Source organism: Mobula birostris, chromosome 3, assembly GCF_030028105.1.
Source record: "Mobula birostris isolate sMobBir1 chromosome 3, sMobBir1.hap1, whole genome shotgun sequence".
Taxonomy (NCBI): domain Eukaryota; kingdom Metazoa; phylum Chordata; class Chondrichthyes; order Myliobatiformes; family Myliobatidae; genus Mobula; species Mobula birostris.
The window spans coordinates 177,769,990-177,792,053 of NC_092372.1; the positions used below are offsets into that span (position 1 = coordinate 177,769,990).

At 39.7% G+C, this 22,064-nt stretch overlaps 1 protein-coding gene across 1 annotated transcript in view; it reads left to right on the forward strand.

Moving 5' to 3' along the window:
* fam171a1 (family with sequence similarity 171 member A1) overlaps nucleotides 1-22,064 on the forward strand; it is a 173,718-nt gene that overhangs the window by 95,151 nt on the left and 56,503 nt on the right. The window contains exon 2 of the mRNA XM_072253740.1: nucleotides 19,580-19,807. Within this exon, the coding sequence (XP_072109841.1) occupies nucleotides 19,580-19,807 (228 nt within the window). The remainder of the gene's footprint in view (nucleotides 1-19,579; nucleotides 19,808-22,064) is intronic.

Genomic DNA, 22,064 nt, shown 5'->3' on the forward strand with positions numbered 1-22,064 from the left:
TCTAGTGGAGTAAAGTTCCAGTAATCTGCCACCTTTGGGACTTCAGTATTGCTCACTACTCTCTGGACTATTAAATGTTACACTCCTTAATGTTCAAACACTTTTATTTCACTTTGATGTAATCAATTTTCTATTGAACTCATTCAGTTTAATGGGAATAGGAAACATACAAATACTCTGACAAGTTAGGTCAATGAGTCTTTTTCATTGCCTATATATATAAAAAAAACCTCTGACTCCATAATTCTGGATGCCATCTCTGACCACAAACCTACCTGCAATCCTGATGGGTGTTCTTGGCTCTAGGTGCACTCTGTATTGCAGTATTGTGTTGTGAGGTTAGATGGGAAGTGTTCTGAAATAAAAATGTAGACTACTAAATAAAGTAAGGTTATAATTGAAGGTAAACAAAGCAGTCCCTATCAATGAGAGTTTTCGTAGTTTGTGGAAGCTGATTTTAATTTGCATCTGTTCCATGAGTGCTATGTTAATTGTGCATGTACATTTATTTAAATGGTACCTTGTTTAATGAATACAGTATGAATACATCATTATCTGAGTCCTAAAACATGATTAATGAGGTATTAATGCTGTAAAATATAGATGTTTCTTCCATGTGCCCCAATCAGTGGCAACTTTAATTTCTACACTAAGGCATTTTTCTTTCATCTGAGTCAGCTGACAAAGGAATTTTTGGGACCGTGCTGTATCATTGGTTTAGGGCATGGTGGGAAGTTAATGCCAACCATTTTTACCCCATTAACCAATTTTACAATGCTTTAGGAAACTAAGCACACCTCATTAACTTTTAAATGTGCTTTTCCATTTGTTTACAACTTTTTCAACTTTTATCTGAATAATTGGTAGAATTTGGCCTGAGAGTTATGTGTTGGGAGGTCCTGCAGTCTAATGCTATTCCGAATTTCTTTCAGCTGACTTTAACACGGCAATTAGCTAGCCATAAATCTAATCGTCTGTGCATTAAAACATTTGATACAGAGCATAGAATAGTACACTGCATGAACAGGTCCTTTTGATCCATAATGTTTGTGCCAACCATGATGCCAATTTAAACTGCACTTAGTCTTGTCTCTCCATTCCCTGTCCATTCACAATTCTGTCTAAATACTTCTTAAACTTTGCTATCATATCAGTTTCCACCACTTCCCCTGACAGAATATTTCAGCTACCAATCAATCTGTTTTTCTTAAAAAAGACTTGCTCTGTCTCGCATTAAAGCTAGATATTTTCACCCTGGGAAATAGACTGTGACTCTCTGTGCCTCTCATGATTTTATATGCTTCTATTAGCTCACCACTCAGCTACCTCTCCAGAGAAAAATTTCCACATTTGTTCAGCCTCCCTTTGTAGCCAACACTCTCAAATACAGAAACTCTTCTGCGCCCTCTCCAAAGCCTTGACTTTCTTTTGGTGATCAGAACTTCAAATGTACTGTAGCATAACCAAAATTTTATCAAGCTGCAACATGATTGCTTGACTTTTATACTCCATGGTCTGTCAAAAGGATGCAAGAATGCCATATGCCTTCTTTATTCTCTTATTCTCTTTTTATACTCTGTGTGAACAGCTTCAAGTTCCTGGGTGTCAAGATCTCTGAGGATCTAACCTGGTCCCAACACGTCGACGTAGTTATAAAGAAGACAAGACAGCGGCTATACTGTATTAGGAGTTTGATGAGATTTGGCATGTCAACAAATACACTCAAAAACTTCTATAGTTGTACCGTGGAGAGCATTCTGACTGGCTGCATCACTGTCTGGTATGGAGGGGCTACGGCACAGGACCGAAGGAGGCTGCAAAAGATGGTAAATCTCGTCAGCTCCATCTTGGGTACTAGCCTGCGAAGTATCCAGGACATCTTTAGGGAGCGTTGTCTCAGAAAGGCAGTGTCCATTATTAAGGACCTCCAGCACCCAGGGCATGCCCTTTTCTCACTGTTACTATCAGGTAGGAGGTACAGAAGCCTGAAGGCACACACTTAGCGAATCAGGAACAGCTTCTTCCCCTCTGCCATCCGATTCCTAAATGGACATTAAATCTTTGGACACTACCTCACTTTTTTAATATACAGTATTTCTGTTTTTGCACTTTTTTGTAATCTCTTCAATATATGTAATTGATTTACTTGTTTATTATTCTTTTTCTTTTTCTTTGCTAGATTATGTATTGCATTGAACTGCTAAAAAATTTCACGTCACATGCTGGTGATAAACCTGATTCTGATTCTGACACCACATTTTAAGCAAGATGTCATAGCTTTAGAGGATGCAAAGTTATTTAAAATATAAAAGCAAGGATGTGATGTTGAGACTTTATAAAGCACTGGTGAGGCCTCACTTGGAGTATTGTGTGCAGTTTGGGGCCCCTTGTCTTAGAAAGGATGTGCTGAAACTGGAGAGGGTCCGAAGGAGGTTCACGAAAATGATTCCAGGATTAAACTGTTTGTCATACGAAGAGCATTTGATGGCTCTGGGCTTGTATTCACTGGAATTTAGAAGAATGATGGGTGACCTAATCGAAACCTATAGAATGGTGAAAGGCCTTGATAGAGTGGATGTGAAAAGGATGTTTCCTATGCTGGCGGTGTCTAAGACCAGAGGATACAGCCTCAGAATAAAGGGGCATCCTTTTAGAACAGAGATGAAGAGGAACTTCTTTAGCCAGAGAGTAGTGAATCTGTGGAATTCTTTGCCACAGGCAACTATGGAGGTCAAGTCTTTATGTATATTTAAGCCAGAGGTGATTAGATTCTTGACTGGTTAGGACATGAAGGAATATGGGGAGAAGTCAGGAGACTGGGGCTGAGAGGAAAAATATAGGAAGACCACAATTGCACCAGATGAAGGATGAGAGAACATTTACAACAAAAACACTGTAGATGCTGGAGATCTGAAATAAAATTGGAAAATGCTAGAAAGACTCAGTAGATTGTGCAATACCTCGGCAGAGGGAGCGTGTTAATATTACGATTCTTATGAAAATTTGGAGACCTAAAGCATTTTAATTTTTCTTTGCACACTTGCTGAGTATTTCCAGCTCATTCTGGTTTAGTTCTGATCCAGAATGCTGCATTTGAGATGATGGTGATGAGTGTTTCAATAATTTTTAAGGGAATTAAGGGAATAAATTTTTGCAAAACTATGTATGAATTATATGTGGTATCATTGGCCAAATAGCCTCCTGTGTTGTACTTTGTCTTGGTATTATTCTAATATATTTCTCTCCCAATTTCAAATCTTCTGTTTACTTTTCTATCTATTGACAATGCCTCTTGACTGTGGAACTAATGGAAACATTACCTCTTGGATTTCCACATTTGCTTTGGATATTCTGGTAAACAATCTCGTAAAATTACTGTCTGCCACTTCCTCTACACCAACTGTGATTAATGCATTTTACATAGTGAGATTGGGCCTTCTGTATTTGCTCATATTTTCCAGTTGTTACAATGATGTGAAGCCGGAAAAGATAATGTAATCTGAAAGAATAGAATCGGAATCAGATTTATTATTACTGGTATGTGTTGTGAAATTTGTTAACTTAGCAGCAGCAGTACAATGCAGTACATCATAAAGTAGAGAAAAAATGAATAAGTAAATCAATTGCAGTAAGTATATGTATATTAAATAGCTAGATTAAAAATAGAGCAAAGCAGAAATAAGATATATTTAATAGTGTTCATGGGTTCAATGTCCATTTAGGATTCGTATGGCAGAGGGGAAAAAGCTGTTCCTGAATTACTCTGTGTGTGCCTTCAGGCTTCTGTACCTCCCTCCTGATGGCAACAATGAGAAGAGGGCATGTTGTGGGTGATGGGGGTCCTTAATAATGGACACCTCCTTTCTAAAGCACTGCACCTTGAAGATGGCTTGGATACTACACAGGCTAGTTTCTAAAATGGAGCTGACTAATTTTACAACTTTCTGTTCCTTCCTTCTGTGTGGTAGCCCCCCTCCCACCCCAACCTCCGTACCAGATAGTGATGCAAATGTAAAGGTAACTTTGCTGGATCAAATAACGATAGCACAAAAACATCGTTACTTATCTTTTCACCCGTTTATTTCTTGGAGCTCAGCCGGCGAGTGAACTTGGACCCGACATCAGGGAGAGACCCTGCTTCATCTCCCTGGCGGTTCTACAAGTTCACTGCCCGATGTCAGAATTGTCAGAAGTTATAAGGCCACTGATATAAAAGAACAATCAGTTTGATAACTATTCCGGTCAAGTCAATGGATTATTGATACAGAGAACAATCAGTTTGATAACTATTCGGGCCAAGTCAATGGACTATTGATACAAAAGTATAATCAATTTGTTAGACACTCCAGCCACCTTAATTAAAGAAAGGAATGTCCTACCTGGTTTGCTGGAGCCACAACTTAATGACAAAGATAAGAACATCCGTCAAATTTGTGCTTTAATTAAGAAAGGAATGTTCCGTCTAATTTCCATCAGGTACTGCTTTTTGTCAAAATCAAAAGGTGTGAAAAGCCCAGAGACATCTTATGTGGATCTGGGTGAACTTTAACCCTTATCTTGCTCCAAAGAAAGCAGCTGTGAGACATGATTCAAACACACTGCAGTCACAGACATAGTCAGTACTGAATCCATTGTTTACAGGAATCTTGAGGATCCCCCATTCCCTTAAACTTTCTCACAACCTGTCAGAATGCTCTCCATCGTGTATCTAAAGAAGTTTTGAAGTATTTTAGGTGATAAATCAAATTTCTTCAAACTCCTGATGAAATATAGCCACTGTCTTGCCTTCTTTATAGCTGCATCGATGTGTAGGGACCATGTTAGATCCTCAGACATTTTGACACCCAAGAACTTGAAATTGCTCACTCTCTCAACTTCTGATCTCTCTATGAGGATTGGTTCATTTTCCCTCATCTTACCCTTCCTGAAGTCCACAATCAACTCTTTCGTCTTACTGATATTGAGTTCAAGGTTCCTGCTGCAACACCACTCAACTGTCTGGTATGTCTTGCTCCTGTATGCCCTCTCATCTCAATCTGAGATTCTACCAACAATGGTTGTATCATCAGCAAATTTATAGATGGCATTTGAGGTATACCTAGCCATATCGTCATGCGTATAGAGGGAGTAAAACAGTGGGCTAAAGACACACCCCTGACATACACCAGTGTTGATCATTGCTGAGGAGGAGATATTATCATCAATTTGCACAGATTGTGACCTTCCGGTTAGGAAGTAGAGGATCCAATTGCAGAGGGCGGTACAGAGGAGCAGGTTCTGTAGCTTACCACTCAGGATTGTGGGAATCATGGTGTTGAACTTTGAGCTATGGTCAACGAACAGCATCCAATCTGTATTGCCCAGGTGATCTAAGGCTGTGCGAGGAGCCATTGAGATTATGTCTGCCGTTGACCTATTGTAATGATAAGCAAATTGCAGTGGGTCCAGGTCCTTGCTGAGTCAGGAGTTCGTTCTAGCCATGACCAACCTCTCAAAGCATTTCATCACCATAGATGTGAGTGCTACTGGCCAATAGCACTCTGAGCAGATTATTTGTTATATCTCTGCAAAATCTTTAACTGTTTACGGAGATACTTTATTCTGCAGCCAGAAAAAGCTAACTGTGGAGGTTCAAACAAAGGTTCATTTGGTCAGGCATCATCCAAGGAAGGTTGATATTTCACACTGAGGTTCTGCATCAGGACTAGGAGTGTAGATGACCAGTATAAAGATGTTCAACAGGTGCATTTAATGTCAGAGAAATGTATACAATATACATCCTGAAATTCTTTTTCTTTGCAAACATCCACAAAAAAAGGAGTGCCCCAAAGAATGAATGACAATTAAACGCTAGAACCCAAAAGTTCCCCCAAGCTCCCCCTCCCGTGCACAAGCAGCAGCAAGCCCACCAGCAAAAAAGCATTGGTGTCCCCCACCGACTACTCAGGTGTGCAGCAAAGCATCAATAAAGACACAGACTTGCAGTACCCCAAAGACTACTCATTCACCTGTAATTTGACATATCACCGTCTCTCCTCCCTTCTTCCCTCCCTTCTTCCCTCCCTTCTTCCCCCCCCTTCTTCCCCCCCCTTCTTCCCCCCCCTTCTTCCCCCCCCTTCTTCCCCCCCCTTCTTCCCCCCCTTCTTCCCCCCCCTTCTTCCCCCCCCTTCTTCCCCCCCCTTCTTCCCCCCCTTCTTCCCCCCTTCTTCCCCCCTTCTTCCTCCCTTCTTCCCCCCCTTCTTCCCCCCCTTCTTCCCCCCTTCCCCCCTCTCTCCCCCTCTCTCCCCCCTTCCCCCCCTTCCCCCCCTCCTAATAAGGAAAAAAGAGGTGTCTCTGTTTCACAGCAAGGGGAGACATAACAGACAACTCACTGATCTATGATGTTAAAAGTCTGTTGTGTTGATTTTTCTGAGCTCTGTACCCAGAGAGCTCAAGTCTCTGGACACATTGCCGGCGGCTAACCTGCTGCTCCCGATGTTCCACGTTCTCCTACGACACCTCAGTCATGGGCACCAGCCTTGAATCAGCCTGTCTCCAGAGTAATGAAAATCCGGCATCCTAAAGGTGTGCTAGTCTTCCAGGTCACATCCTTGAGATGTGAAAAAGCAGCCGGTCGTGAGACCCTGAGAGCGGGTCCCATTCCTGCAAAGAACCGACATCAGAGTGTAACTCTGGGTCAGGGTCTTCAAAACAACCTTGAAAAGGAAAAAAAGGAGATATCAAAGGTAGAAAGACGTGAGAGGGAGAGATGAGATGGAGGCTGGCAAATAATAGATGGAACCAGGGGGCTGGAGATGTGAGGTAAAGACCATGGTCAACAATAATGTTCTCTCCTGATCTACCTCCGTGGGTGATTGAGTTAGATAAGGAGAGAACAGTATTATTAATATTATTGTCCATTATCATTTGCAATCAGAACCCTTGTACTAAACAATTATTATTGTACCATTTTCTTTAGATAATGTCATTTCTGAAGCTCAACTGTAGTATTGGTATTAATGAATTGGGCCCTCCTAGTAGTAAGATTTGAATCTTTTCAAAGTTCAAAAAATGGTAACCAAGTGACATGCTGCTACATCTAAGCACTGTACAAACTCTTTACCAAATTAAATGTGCCATACAGTTCATAGGGCAAAAGTTCACAGTAAAATGTATTATCGGTGTGCATACATGTCACCACATACAACCCTGAGGTTCTTTTTTCCTGTGGGCATACTTAGAACAGTAACGGTAAACAGGATCAATGAACAAAAAAAACTGTGCAAATGCAAATATAAATAAATAGCAATCAATAATGAATATGAAATAACAAGATAAAGGGTCCATAAAGTGAGACCATCAGTTGTGAGAACATCAGAAATAGAGTGAGTGTAGTTATCCCTTTTGTTCAAGAGCCTGATGGTTGAAGGGTAGTACAGGTCAACCTTCACTAATCCGACTACCTGTAATCCTGTTCCTTCCTTTCATAATCTGATTGATTATGAGGGAGTTGATCTATTGAACCAAAAAATTATTGTCTATTGAACCAAATAATTTAGATGCTTGATAACTTTTAGGGTCCAAGGACTACTTCTATTCAATACAAGGCAGAGTCAATCGTTTTTCACCACCTTGCTTTTAAAATGTTTTGTATCTGTAGAATGTCAGGACAGCTATGTCAATAAAGCCAAACTAAAATCTGAATTGAATTGTCAGTTTGAATAATAATTCCATTGAAACTCATTTAAGGAAAGAATTAGTCTCAGGTAGGTTGTAGTAATACCTTCCTGGTCTTGAGTTTGCCCTTTTGAGACTTTGTGTACTTGTTACAATGAAACATAAAAACATAGAAAATAGGTGCAGGAGTAGGCCATTTGGCCCTTCGAGCCTGCACCGCCATTCAGTATGATCATGGCTGATCATCCAACTCAGAACCCTGTACCTGCCTTCTCTCCATACCCCCTGATGGCTTTAGCCACGAGGGCCATATCTAATTCCCTCTTAAATATAGCCAGTGAACTAGCCTCAACTGTTTCCTGTGGCAGAGAATTCCACAGATTCACCATTCTCTGTGTGAAGAAGTTTTTCCTCATCTCAGTCAGAAAAGGCTTCCCCTTTATCCTCACACTGGGACCCCTCGTTCTGGACTTCCCCAACATCGGGAGCAATCTTCCTGCATCTAGCCTGTCCAATCCCTTTAGAATTTTATACGTTTCAATAAGATCCCCCCTCAATCTTCTAAATTCCAGGGAGTATAAGCCTAGTCGATCCAGTCTTTCTTCATATGAAAGTCCTACCATCCCAGGAATCAATCTGGTGAACTTTCTTTGTACTCCCTCTATGGCAAGAATGTCTTTCCTCAGACTAGGGGACTAAAACTGCACACAATACTCCAGGTGTGGTCTCACCAAGGCCTTGTACGACTGCAGTAGTACCTCCCTGCTCCTGTACTTGAATCCTCTTGCTATGAATGCCAGCGTACCATTCACTTTTTTCACTGCCTGCTGTACCTGCATGCCCACTTTCAATGACTGGTGTACAATGACACCCAGGTCTCGTTGCATCTCCCCTTTTCCTAATCCGCCACCGTTCAGATAATAATCTGTTTTCCTGTTCTTGCCACCAAAGTGGATAACCTCACGTTTATCCACATTAAATTGCATCTGCCATAAATTCGCCCACTCACCCAACCTATCCAAGTCACCCTGCATCCTCTTAGCATCCTCCTCACAGCTACCACTGCCGCCTAGCTTTGTGTTATTCGCAAACTTGGAGATGCTGCATTTAATTGCCTCGTCTAAGTCATTAATATATATTGTAAACAACTGGGGTCCCAGCACTGAGCCTCGTGGTACCCCACTAGTCACTGCCTGCCGTTCTGAAAAGGTCATGTTTATTCCCACTCTTTGCTTCCTGTCTGCTAACCAATTCTCTATCCACATCAATACCACACCCCCAATACCATGTGCTTTAAGTTTTGTACACTAATCTCCTGTGTGGGACCTTGTCAAAAGCCTTTTGAAAATCCAAATATACCACATCCACTGGTTCTCCCCTGTCCACTCTACTAGTTACATACTCAAAAAATTCTATGAGATTCATCAGACATGATTTTCCTTTCAGAAATCCGTGCTGACTTTGTCTGACGATTTCACCGCTTTCCAAATGAAGTGGAGCCAAAAGATAGTGAACAGGTGTTGCTTTAAGTGAGAGGAGAAAGTTTAATTTATATATATTGGAGAGGGATGGGTGACTGGCATGTCCTGCCTAGGAAGCAGTGGAAGCAGGTACAATAGTGTCAGGTGTTAATATAGAAAAATGGGATGCTGTAGCTAGAAGCATGCTGGTTCCATTAGTCAAGGAGTTAAGCATAGGTGAAAGGTTCCCTTTAAGAAGAGGGCAGGAGAAGCGACTGCACAGTGTTTGAGATGATATATCAAAATTTAAGATTGGGTCAGGTAAGTTGATGTAGCAAATGGCTTGAATGGTTATGTGCAGAGTGGATAAATTCATTTGGAATTATTTGTTCATATGAGAGTAAACACTGATACAGACTGACTGGCTAAATGACCAACATTTCCATAGTTCTTTGAAAGAATTTAACTTTGTTCTTTGCAATGGTAAAAGGGACCATGTGTTAGAATTGCACAGAGGGCTCTTAGTACACATGCTGAACTCACTAAACATTATTCCATTGAATTCTTTTTTTCAGAGGTTTTCTGCATAATTTGCAGCAATTTATACAGTTCTTGCATTTTGTCCAGGATGTGGCTAGCTGATCCTATCTAGGCACAGTAATGTAATCCATAATACAAACATTACAGAAATAGGAAACTTCCCATTTTCATTTTCTGGATGCTGTAGCTTATGTTCGAGCTCAACCGATACTTGCAATTTTCAGGTGCTTTTGCCAAGAAGTTTGCCCTTTCATAATATTAAACAAGAAAGGACAGAACATATAATTTTTGAAGAAACCACAGTTGTGTTGGGCCATGCCCTTGCACAATGTGTAGATAAACATTCACCATGGTACTTAGTGAGTGGTAATCAGGAAAGGATGTCCAGGGGATACTTCATTCCTTTGCCCATAACCTGAAAGAGCTGTTGTCCTATATGATATCATTTAGCTCAAAGACTTAAGATTTAAACTCTATTATTTGCCAAAGGCCAATTTTCATAGAACTACTCTGCTGCAGGAGTTTCCCTAATTTTGGGAACAGTACTGTGGCCTTTGTAGATAATTGCCCATGAAAGTCATTTCATGACATCCCAATCATAGTTGTGATTCCATCCTAAACTGGACAGCGAAGCAGAGAGTTGTGAATGCAATAGACATCTTTTCCAAGTCTCAAGGGGTACAGTCTGTCTGATTTCAATGACAATGTGCAATTCACAAATTGGAAATGGTGCTGGTAACTGGTAACTGGACCACTCAATATACTTTGCTATCTAGTAGCCACAGGTTTCTCCTCACCCACACACACATGCACATCTTCAACCTTCAGAGATTTTGCATGAATTTATATAACTGGACATAAAAGGAATGTAGAAATGAAAGAAGCGTGTGCTTACATTTATATTGTGTGTTTTCATATCCGTCCAGCATATCACTAAGTAGCTTATAGCTATGGAAGTGTTCTGGAAGCTTCTACGTCCTTCGGAGTTTGTAAAGATTTGGCATGACATCTAAAACTTAGGTGAACATATATAGATGTGTGGTGGAGATTATCCTGACTGGCTGCATCACAGCCTGGCATGGAAACACCAATGCCCTTGTATGGAAAATCCTACAAAAAGTAGTGGATTTGGCCCAGCCTATCAGAGGTAAAAGCCCACCCCACCATTGAGCACAAGTACATGAAGCATAGTCACAGGAAAGCAGCATGCTTCATCAGTGATTCCCCCCACCACCCATGCCATGCTATCTTCTCGCTGCTGCCATCACAAAGAAGGTACAGGAGCCTCAGGACTCGCACCTCCAGGTTCAGGAGCAGTTATTACCACTCAACCATCAGGCTCTTGAACCAAAGGGGATAACTTCATTCAACTTCACTTGCCCCATCACTGCACTGTTCCCACAACCTATGGGCTCACTTTCAATGGCTCTTCATTTCATATTATTGATAGTTGTTGCTTATTAATTTATTATTATTATTATTATTTCTTTGTATTGGCATAGGTTGGTGTGGCCTTTCAATGATTCTATTTTGGTTATTGTTCTATTATGGATTTATTGAGTATGTCCATAAGAAAATATATGTCAGGGTCATATATGTACTTTGATAATTATTTTTATTGATTTTTTTATTTGGAGTTATTTTGTAGCGTAGAAGCTATGTTTGCTTCAGCACACCAATATTCACAACCATCAATGTGAATTAATGACTAGTCTGTCTGAGAATTTGATTGAAGAATGTATCAGTCATCACTCCAGGGAGAATCACCCTGATTTTCAAAATAAGGCCAATATCTTTAATAGCTATCTGAGTAAACCCTGGGGGCCATTGTCTTAGAACGTATCCAACAGTGCAGCACTTCCTCAGTATTGTTCTGGCAGGTATTCAGAAATTTTTGTCCTTGGTTCTCTGAAGAAGGAATTAAAATATGGATCTTCTGACTCAGGCAAGAGCTGTACCAGCAGAAAAACAGCTGCACTTTAAAGATCTATTAGCGTATTCTTACCCAAATTAATAATTTCACAGTAAATATCATTAGAATTTTAACATGTACTTCTCTTATCTTGTAACGTAGGAGGAGGCAATTTCATTCATCTAGTCAATGTCTGCTCTAAGCAATGCTCATTCCTCTCGTGTCCCTAAAGCCTATTCTCTCATACATATCTCATTATAAGAAGGACGTGGATGCTTTAGAGAGGGAACAGAGTAGGTTTACTGAGATGCCTGGATTACAGAGCATGTCCTATGAGGAAAGGTTGAGTAAGCTAGGGCTTTTCTCCTTGGAGCGATGGAGTTTGAGAGGTGACTTGACAGAGGTGTATAAGATTATGAGAGACATAGAGTGGACAGCCAACATTTTTTCCCCAGGGCGGCAATGCCCAATACCAGAGGAGTTTAGGGGAGATGTCAGAGGTATATTGAGCATGGTTAGTTCTTGGACTGCACTGCTGGGATGGTGGTAGAGGTTGATACAATGTGGGTATTTAAATTACTTAAATAGACACACATATGTAAGAAAAAAGGAGGGTTATGGGCTATGTAGGAAGGAATGGTTAGAGGGATCTCTGAGTAGGTTTATATAGGTCAGCAAAATATCATTGGCCCAGAAGGCCTGTGCTATGCTGTACTGTTCTATGTTACAGCATCTCCCAATTCTTTGACTAGCTCTGTATTACTTTTCAGTCAATTTACCTAACAACTTTCTGATGTGAGAGAAACAAGGGAAACTGGTGACAGGAAGAATGTGCAGCTGTGTACGGCACCAGGGGTCCAAACTGAACAGATTGGTGGCATTGTGGCTGCAAGGCCAATGTGCTGTGCTCACTTCAGTATACCTCTAGCATAATTTAGCCTTTAACTGAATGTATACTTTTGGAGAAAAGGCTTTGTTTACACACACCTTACTATTGATGTCCTATTTCCATTAGTATAAATCTCACTAGCTGGCATTCATGTAAAGACAACATTAAGTGTTAACTGATCAAGTCTAATTGACTGCATTGTAAATGTCATGTAGGTGTCGTGGACTATATAAATATGAAAGGTTATTCTTATTCCCTCTGCCTGCCGTAAATTCAAGAGAATTTTGTCTTCATTATGTAGGTACCGCAATAGCTGTGCATAGTGTTTTAAGAAGCAAGATGCAATGAGGGAAATGGCTTTATTGTTACAACAAGCCATTATGTTTACAGTTATATAGTGTTGTGCCATATTGTGACACGTTCGAAATAGTTTATCTCATTAGAATTTGGTTATTAAGTATTTAGGTTTGGAATGGGCTGATATTTTTAATTCTTGCATGTGCAACCACTTTGTATTAATCAAACAAAATAAATAGAGCCAGGTTATTAGTTCACAAAATGAAAAGCTGGAAATTTGAATTCAGCAGAAGTTGCAGATTACTTCAAAGATAATTATTTATCATTAACTCGTATTTTGTTGATGTATCTGTTCACTGCTGATGATTCTACAGTCATTATGTATGTGCTAAGCAAGCTATATGGTAATTGTTCAGAAGATTAGAGGATTTCCAGTATCTTGTAATGCAGTTTTGAACCACACATCACAATGACAGAAAATGCTTATACGGTACTTGCTGATATTTTATGAGAATTACATTTCTGGTATCCTGCTTGGTCCAAATAGGATGTATTCAGAGTCATATGCCATGATATTGCATTGTTCAAAGCTCCCTATATCATTTTGATTTTACTGCAGAGACATTCTTTGCCACAGTGTGGATTTGCACCTTCTTTAAATGGAAAGATTGAGATCTTGATTATTAAAGGAGGCACTCAGGGACATAGAAAATTGGGCAGGACTGATCACCACCTGGTTTTAAGTGCCAAGAGCAGCTAATGGGGAGTGGCTGTTTCTGTACCAGGACCGATAAAATAATGCATGGCACAGGTGAAGTGGGAGGATTCCATGAAGAAGAGGTAAAATTGGAGTTTGTTATTTTAGCCCCAAGGCACTGAAGCCAATTGTAATGCTCTACTGACAATCCAAGTGAGATTAGTTGACAACAGATGGGAATTCAAACCTGGGACCTTATTATAAACTCAGTATCACAGCAGATGGTGCATTTATCAACTTAATCAAGGGAGAATTTTGGATTCCCATTTCATTTTTACTCAGGGAGTGTCAGCATTAGATTCAATGTTGACTTCTTCATCAGTTAGAAGACTTAAAAATCTGCTTTGAGCTATGTGGATAGTAGATTTGGATGACTAGTGATCTTTTTAGTGAACTCCTTCCAGTGTTAGAAAATTAAGCAATGGAGCAAAGTTGACCTTGTTTTTTTAACCAAAACTCTTTAAGATCTTCTTTATTATTAAAATATACTTTTTCCAGCTGGTTTGGGCCAAGTAATTGATTAGCTTTGCTATCACTTTACAACTCTTTTCATTAACCATTTAAGATTGGTTTTATTTTAAGACCCTGGATGAACATTAATAAGTTAATCTCTCGCCCCGAGCACACTGCATCTTTGTAGCATGTTTTCCCATTGTCATTCTTCCTTCCTCACTGTTCCTTCTTAAAGGATTTCCTTCTTTTGTAGTGACAATCTTGTCTTCTTGTAGCTCCCATTACAACTCTTGCTTTGTTGCCTGTGATAATTAACCTTCATGTTGCTATGGTTATAATAAATCCCCTCCCCCAGGGTATAATGTAGCTTCAATGTATTGATTCAAAAAGGACATCGTGGAGCTGCCCTAGTTATGTTGTATGTGTTCTCTGTGGGAATTTTTCCATTCAGTCTTCCATATTCCAAGAACAAACAGTGTTGCCATGGTTTCACCAATTTTTTTCAGTAATTGGTACTAAAAATTTTAGTTATTAAATGAAATGAGAAGACTACTGATGAATTGCAGGGAAACCTATAATTTATGAAGATGCAATGTCTGAATAGCAATTTATTTTATTTCTGTCTTCTATAGCAGTTTATTGTGAATGCTTTACTAATGGTAGGGTGTGGGTTGGCAGAAACAACCATAGACTTAGCTGATGGAATCTTGACTGATTGCAGAGAGAGAGAGAGTTTCTTCATTTATGTCAGCAGATATGAGACATTATTATTTTGTGACATTAGGTACCTCACCTTCCACTAGTTCCTTTGGCCTGTCTCAGGATAAATTTGTCAAAGAAGAGAAATAATTCAGTGCATAATTTATTTTAACTATGTTTGTATAGATCTTGTGGTACAACAAAGTGAGTGTATGGAGTAGGTTTTCTTTTCTATACAGGTATAAAGCCTGGATGTACTAAATGTTGAGGGATCACGCTGGAGTTATGACCTTGGCGCTGACTTTATTTTAAAGCAGGCACTGAAAAACCGAACGCTGCCAACGCGAGAAATCTAACATAGAAACAGAATGCAGGAAATATTCTGCAGTCAGACAGCATCTGTGAAAAGAGAAATGGATTTAATCTAGGTGTTTGGCACTTGTCATAGACATCAGCCATAATCACAATTAAAAGGCAAAATACCCCAAAAGGCCTACATTTATCTGTTGTTCACCTGTGATTTCACACCCAGGCAGCAAGTGCCAATGCTGAAATTTGATCTTTTGTGAAGCGTACTCAGCAGATCAGCTTGTAAACTATACCTCACAGGCACTGACGCTTGATGCTTGCCAGTAAGAGTAACTGGACAGCAGTCAGAAGCAGGGGCCAATATAAACTGTTTTCCTCCAACCATGAAGTGCTTGAATTACACTGCAATTCTGGATGAAAAGTCTCGGCCTGAAACATTGGCTGTACTCTTTTCCATAGGTGCTGCCTGGCCTGCTGAGTTCTTTCAGCAATTTTGTGTTTGCTGCTTGGACTTCCAGCATCAGCAGATTTTTTCTTGTTTGTGAGAAGTTATTTAGTAGATTGAGGGGAAATATGTTACTCCTCTGGGCAATGCAAAATTAATTTTAAAAAATAACTTCTAATAATTATACTGCAATTTACAAATGTGGTCAAGCCATAGAACATATAAGACCATGTACATACCGTATATACATTTAGTTGCATGTCCATGGCTAATGTGGTAGGCTGTATTCCAGCAGCTAGTATTCTTCCACTAATTGGCCGAGAAGCAATTTGGAATATTTGAATATCTTGAAATGCTCTTAATAAATTGATTTTCTTTCTGAATAACTGAAGTTACATACATGGAATTGAATAATTATATTCTTCAATTGTACTCTTTTTTTTGCTTGGGTTTTTATTAGATTATATTGTTTTTGCTTAGCAATACAGCATGGTAACCGGCCTTCCAACTCAACGAGCTGGTGCTGCCCAATTACAGCCGTGTGACCAATTAACATCTTTGGAACATAGGAAGAAAATGGAGCACCATGCAGTCAGAGGGAGAATGTATAAACTCCTTACAGACAGCAGATGAATTGAACCTGTGTCTTTGGTGGCTGTAATAGCATTATTCTAACCACTCTGCCACTGTGGATCTGTTTATTCATTGTCACAGAGGTGTATACCCTAACCAGGGTACAGAGATTTGTGCTAAGTATCATGTGATCCACAACGTTAACGTTTTCACTCAGCAAGGCATTAGGAGCCATGCTTGTTTAATAAAGCTGCACATACCTTTGTGTACAGAGGAATTTATAAATTATCTTGAAATATTTTTCAGCAAGGTAAACAGATAATGATGGAAACTCAGCAGGTGAGACAGTATATTGAGTGAGAAATAGAATTAATGATTTGTTTCAGAGATCCTGTGTCATGACTGGGAAAGGAAAATGAAATAAATAGATTAAAGTTGAAAAGAATTTTGGGGGAGAGATGGTTAGGGTAAAGAAAATATTTGTGATAGGGTGAAGCTATGTCAGATGGGGAATCCTTTAAGTGCCCCATGCAACTTAAAGCTAACTTGTTTTCTTTGTTTTCTAGTTGTCGTGAAGTATCACTGATCAGTGGAATCAAATTGATTTCACTTTCCGCTGCTGTTACCTTGCCTGATGTGTTTCCAGCCATTTTTGTTCATTTTAAATTTTGAATATTTGCAGCTTTAATTTTTTTTTCACATTTCCTTGTTTTCAAGGTACTCTGTAAAATGGCTAAAGTAAGGAATTCTTTACCGCAGTATCTGTGTCAGCACAAGAACTACTATTCCTTGAGTAGTGGTGTTCGTACCAGATGGCCATAGAATTATACAGCATGGAAAAGAGCCTCCAACAAGGGTTCCCAACCTGGGGCCCACAGAGCCGTTGTTTAACTGGAATAGTCCATGACGTAAATAAGGTTGGGAGCCCTTAGCGCACAGCTACCATATCCATGCATTGCCAAGTACCAATCCATTACCAATCCCATTTGCCAGCACTAGGTCTATATCACTCTATGCCATGTTTTTTCAAGCGCACTTCTTATGCTTAAATATTCTGAGAGTTCAGCTCTACTATCTGTCAGGCAGTGTATTTCAACCAGCTTCTGGGCGAAAAACTTCTTTCTCAAATCCCCTCTGACTTTTAGTTTAAATCTATGATCTCAGGCCTTGCACACCTCTGGTAAGGGAAAGGTTTCTCGCTGTTGTCCCTCGCTACGCCCCTCAAAGTGTTGTATGCCCTTCAGGTTCCCCTTCTCCCAACCATCACTTCTGAAGGAAAGCCAACATAACCATTCCAGTTACTTCTTGTAGCTAAAATGCTTCATCCCAGGTAACTGGTAAATCTCTACATCCTCTCAGTGCCATCATATTCTTCCTATCTATGTGTGACCACCAGAACCGTACACAGTACTTCATGTGTGACTTAACTAATGATTTATATTGTGTAGTTGTATCGTTGCTTCATTGTTATTATATTCAATGTCCTGGCTAATGAAGCCTTTCTAACCATCATTTCCACCAATTCTGTTTTCTACAGGGACCCTAATTCATGTATACCAAAGGCTTTCTTTTTTGGTGCTTCCTTGGGTCATATAGCACATTGTACTTATTGTATACTTACCAGTTCTCAAAGGTACAACCTCACATTTTTTTCGGGCTAAAATTCTATCTGCTTTTTTTTACCCATATTAGCTATTAGAGTCCTAGAGTACTACAGCACAGAAACAATGCATGCCAAACCATAATTCTCACTAGTCCCGTTGGCCTGCACTTGGACCATAGTCCACAATGCCCTCTTATCCATGTACTTATCCAACCTTCTCTTAAATGTTAAAATCCCCCCACTTCCACTGGTAGCTCATTCACGCTCTCACCACCCTGAGTGAAGAAGCTCGCCCTCATATTAGCCTTAAACCTTTCACCTTTCACCTTTAACCCATGTCCTCTAATTCTAGTCTCACCTAGTCACAATGGAAAAGGCCTGTCTATACCACTTGTAATTTTATATACCAAATATCCTCTCATTCTCCTCTGCTCCAGGGAATAAAGTCCTGATTCATCAGTATCATTCCAGAATTGAAGACTATCCTCCTTACTATCAATACCGTCACAAATTTTGATCATCTGTAAACTTACTTATTATACCTCCCTGCCTTCACATCCTGTCATAATGTGTATAACAAACAGCAAGGATCTCATCACTACTGCCCAGTCACAAACTTCCAGTTGCAAGGATTAAAAAAAATACCTCTACTATCACCAAGTAGATGCCGGGAAAAGTTCTTCCCATTCCATTGAATGTGTTTCTTTTACAAATACTCTCTGCTATCTTCAGTGAATCTTTGTGTACAATCCTTGGAAGAAGTTGTGGGCACAGAAGCTTTGTCCTGTGCTCTAAGCTGTAAAGGACTTAATGCAATGAGTTCTATGATCTCTTGGGATTGGGTTGGTGGGCTGGAATAGTAGCTCAGCTGGTAGAGCCAGTGTCTTCCAGTGTTAGAAACCTTGGTTCAGACTTGATCTTACATGCTGCCTGAGTAGAATTTGCACATACTCCCCATGTTTCCAAAGACATGTATGTTGGAGGATTAATTGTTACTATAAATTTCCCCTGGTGTGCAAGTGAATGAACTTGAGAGGAATTGAGGGAAATAGCTGGAGAATTTTTTTAAAAATGTGGTTAATGTCGGAATTTCTTGGACCAGAGTCCTTGTGTCATGCTGTATGTTCTCTTTGACCTTGTACTATGACTCTATGGTGTTTAACTTAACATGTTATTTGTGTCCTTTAATAAATATTTCATAATGTATGTCCTTTAATAAATGTTTTCAAGTGTCCTAGTTCAGGCATGTCTGTAATTGCTTTATTATTGTCACATATACAGGGACACAGTGAAAACTATTATATGCCATCCATGCAGGTATATGCAAAATATAAGTACATCAGGGTAGTGCAAAGGGGACAGTAAGTATAAGGTCTTATTGTACATACTGTAAAATCTCATTAGGTAAATGTGCAACCAAAATGTTTGTGGAAAATAAAGTTGAGTTATGCCTATTCCCAGTGAGTCACAGAAATGTCGCACCAGAGCTAACTGTGGTGTAACTACATGGCCAGAATTTGTCTGTGGGACCTGGGACTGTAAAATCAGCAACTCAACATGTGCTTCAAATAGAAAATAGAAAAAAGTGAAATTTGTTGCTTTTGGTATCAAGTTGCTGTAGATTTTTGCTTTCGCTCTGCACTACTTGTGCTCTGGAGACAAGTGGACATTCAGAGCAGTCAGTCAGTCTAGGTAGCCATTCAAACAGCAGAGGTCTGAAAGTGCACCATGTAAGAATATTGAAGAATATTGTCCTTTTAACTGTATCAACACTCATTAATTTTTCTGCTGTGCTAGATTATTATTGTTGTTATTATTGCTTTGTTCTACATGTTTTACTCCTGTAGTTTTGAAAATGCTTATTATTGTTGCTTTGTATGAAAAATCATCTCTGCAATATGATTTTAGAGTATATAACTTTCAGCGTTCACCTAACTTTCTGCTTACTTCGTACTTTCACACAATATTCTCTTCTTTTCTTTACAGAAGTGACATTAAAAGTCCACGTGAGTGATTCCACTACACATCAGCCTTTGGGTAAAGTCTTCATTGAGATTTTTACCAACCAGACTTCATTTGCTTCAGAATATTCCAAGGCAGATGGGATAGCCTTCATCAGCTTTCAATATACACTTGAAGCTCAACTGTTTATTATTGCAACAAAACATGGTTATGTGCCAAACTCCTCGCCATGGCGTGCCACCAAACTGCCCTGTAAGTTTGTAATCATTGCTCTTGTTCTTTGCATTAGTTTCCTCTGTGTGTGTGTGCGTGTGCGTGCGCGCGTGCGCGCATGGAAAGTTGTGTATGGGTGTTGGGTGGCAAGGAAGGGTGGTGAGAGTATGGGTGGGTGTGTATGAAAGGGAAGGCAAAGGATACACACTATTATTAAAAGGAGGTGTTAACTATTATTAAAAGGAAGTGAAGACCTTGCATTTCTCTGTGGCAGATCATGAAGTCTGGTGCATTACAGTAAATTGTGTTGAAATGCCAAAAACTTGCACGTATACAGGAATAATTTGTTGAAAGGCTTTGCACTTGGAAATAGAAAGCCATTACAATCTTCTAGTCAGATTTAAATTTGGAACTGAAGTGTTTTTGATATTGTTCTTTGTTTCAAATTTACAACCACTTTATAATCTCTGCAGTTTTACAGTGTTGCCACAATGAACTCTATCTGGAACTTCGCTTCACTGCCTTTATGAAGAACAATAAACAGCAGTAATGAACATCTGTTCTCACCCAATATTCAGTACTGTGAAGTTTGAGGAATCAGTAGGAAGCTCTTTATTTGTTCTGAATAAGCTTAAGACACTTCTTTAGGTTCATGATTTATATCCATGTAACTTTCAAAAGCCAAAAAGTTCAGTACCTATCTGTCAATGAGCAGGAACATCTGTACCCCATTTCTCAATATGGAAGCTTGTTTGGAGACAGAGACATTTTGTTTGACCCTGATCCCACCGAGTGAGGCCTGCAAATGCCCTTAGGTAGGATAAACAAGGGAGAGTCGGTGAATGTTATTTACTTGGATTTTCAGAAGACCTTTGACAAGGTGCTCATATGAGCCTGATAAACAAGATAGGAGTTCACGATATTACAGCAAAACTTTCTGCAGATTCCCCGCAGATAGGTGAGAAATCCTATCCACTAAATCCGCAACAGGTTAACCCCAGCGCAGGTTAGTGGCTCCATTCATTTCCTTGGTGAAGAACAGCTTTCAGAAGTTAATAAGTTTTAGTTTTGAACTGTCCATGAACTCTACCTCTCTATACCTCTTATTTATAGCAACTTAGTAATTTTTACATCTTGCTCTGTACTGCCACCACAGAGCAACAAATTTCATGGCCTCTATCAATGATGATAAACTGGATTCCAATTCTGGTTCTTAGTTCTTTAAATTGATTGAACTAGCTTGGTTGCATTTATTTTCTATTTTTTCAATGGCATGGTTTGTGTTTTTTTAGTATTACACATTACACATTGATATCAAAAATATTTTAATATACAAAGTCGAACCAGTAGGTTTTCCTTTTTTGGACATTAAATACTATAAATGAGATGTAAACTGCATTGTAAATCTGCAAGCTGAGGAACATTACAGAGGAACATAGCAGCATAATTAAACTTTTGTGATACCAGTAGTATGGAAAAATTAATGCACAAGAGAAACAAACCTGACGATGCCATGTGGTTCCTCAGTTGTGCTCTGCCATTTAGTAAGCGTATGTCTGATGTTGGCCTCAGCATCGATTTCCTGCCTTGTCCCTCTAATCCTTTCTTTCCTTAATGGTTCATAACCAGTCTATCTCAGCCTTGGAAAAACTTAATGACTCAGAATCTGCAGCTCTCTAAACAAAGAAATCAAAACATTCCTCTTCATCTTCGTCTTAAAAGAACATAATCTCAATGTCATGGGAGTTTTGTCATTATAGATTCCCCAAACAGGTGAGGGGTGGGGGATGGGAGTTGAAAGTAAGGATCGAGACAGCTGCTGGGACAGAAAGCCAGTTACCAAGTACTGCTGCTGGAACCTGATAATGGGAACCATTTGTGAGGAGATGTAGAGCAGATGAAACCAGTAGGTGAAATGTATGAGCATTAGGTGGATGGAAACAGGAGGGGATACGGGATGCCAATGTTACATCTAATGGGGGGGGAGGGGGAGCCAAAGGTGAATCGGAAGGAAGGTGACAGCAAGAGAGCATGAATGAAAGAGAGCACGGGAGAAAAAAAGCACGTGAGAGGGGGGTTAACTGAAATTGGAAAATTCAGTGTTCTTACCATGTGGATTGTAGAATACCATTCGAGTGAGGGTTCCTTTTCCCCACCTCACCCTTTCCCACAGATGCTGCTCAACCCACTGAGTTCCTCTATAAGTTTGTTTTTTGCATCTGCAATCTTTTCTCTCTCTTAAGAATCATGTATATTATGAAAGATCACCTCTCAGTCTTCTAAGTTCGAAAGTGTT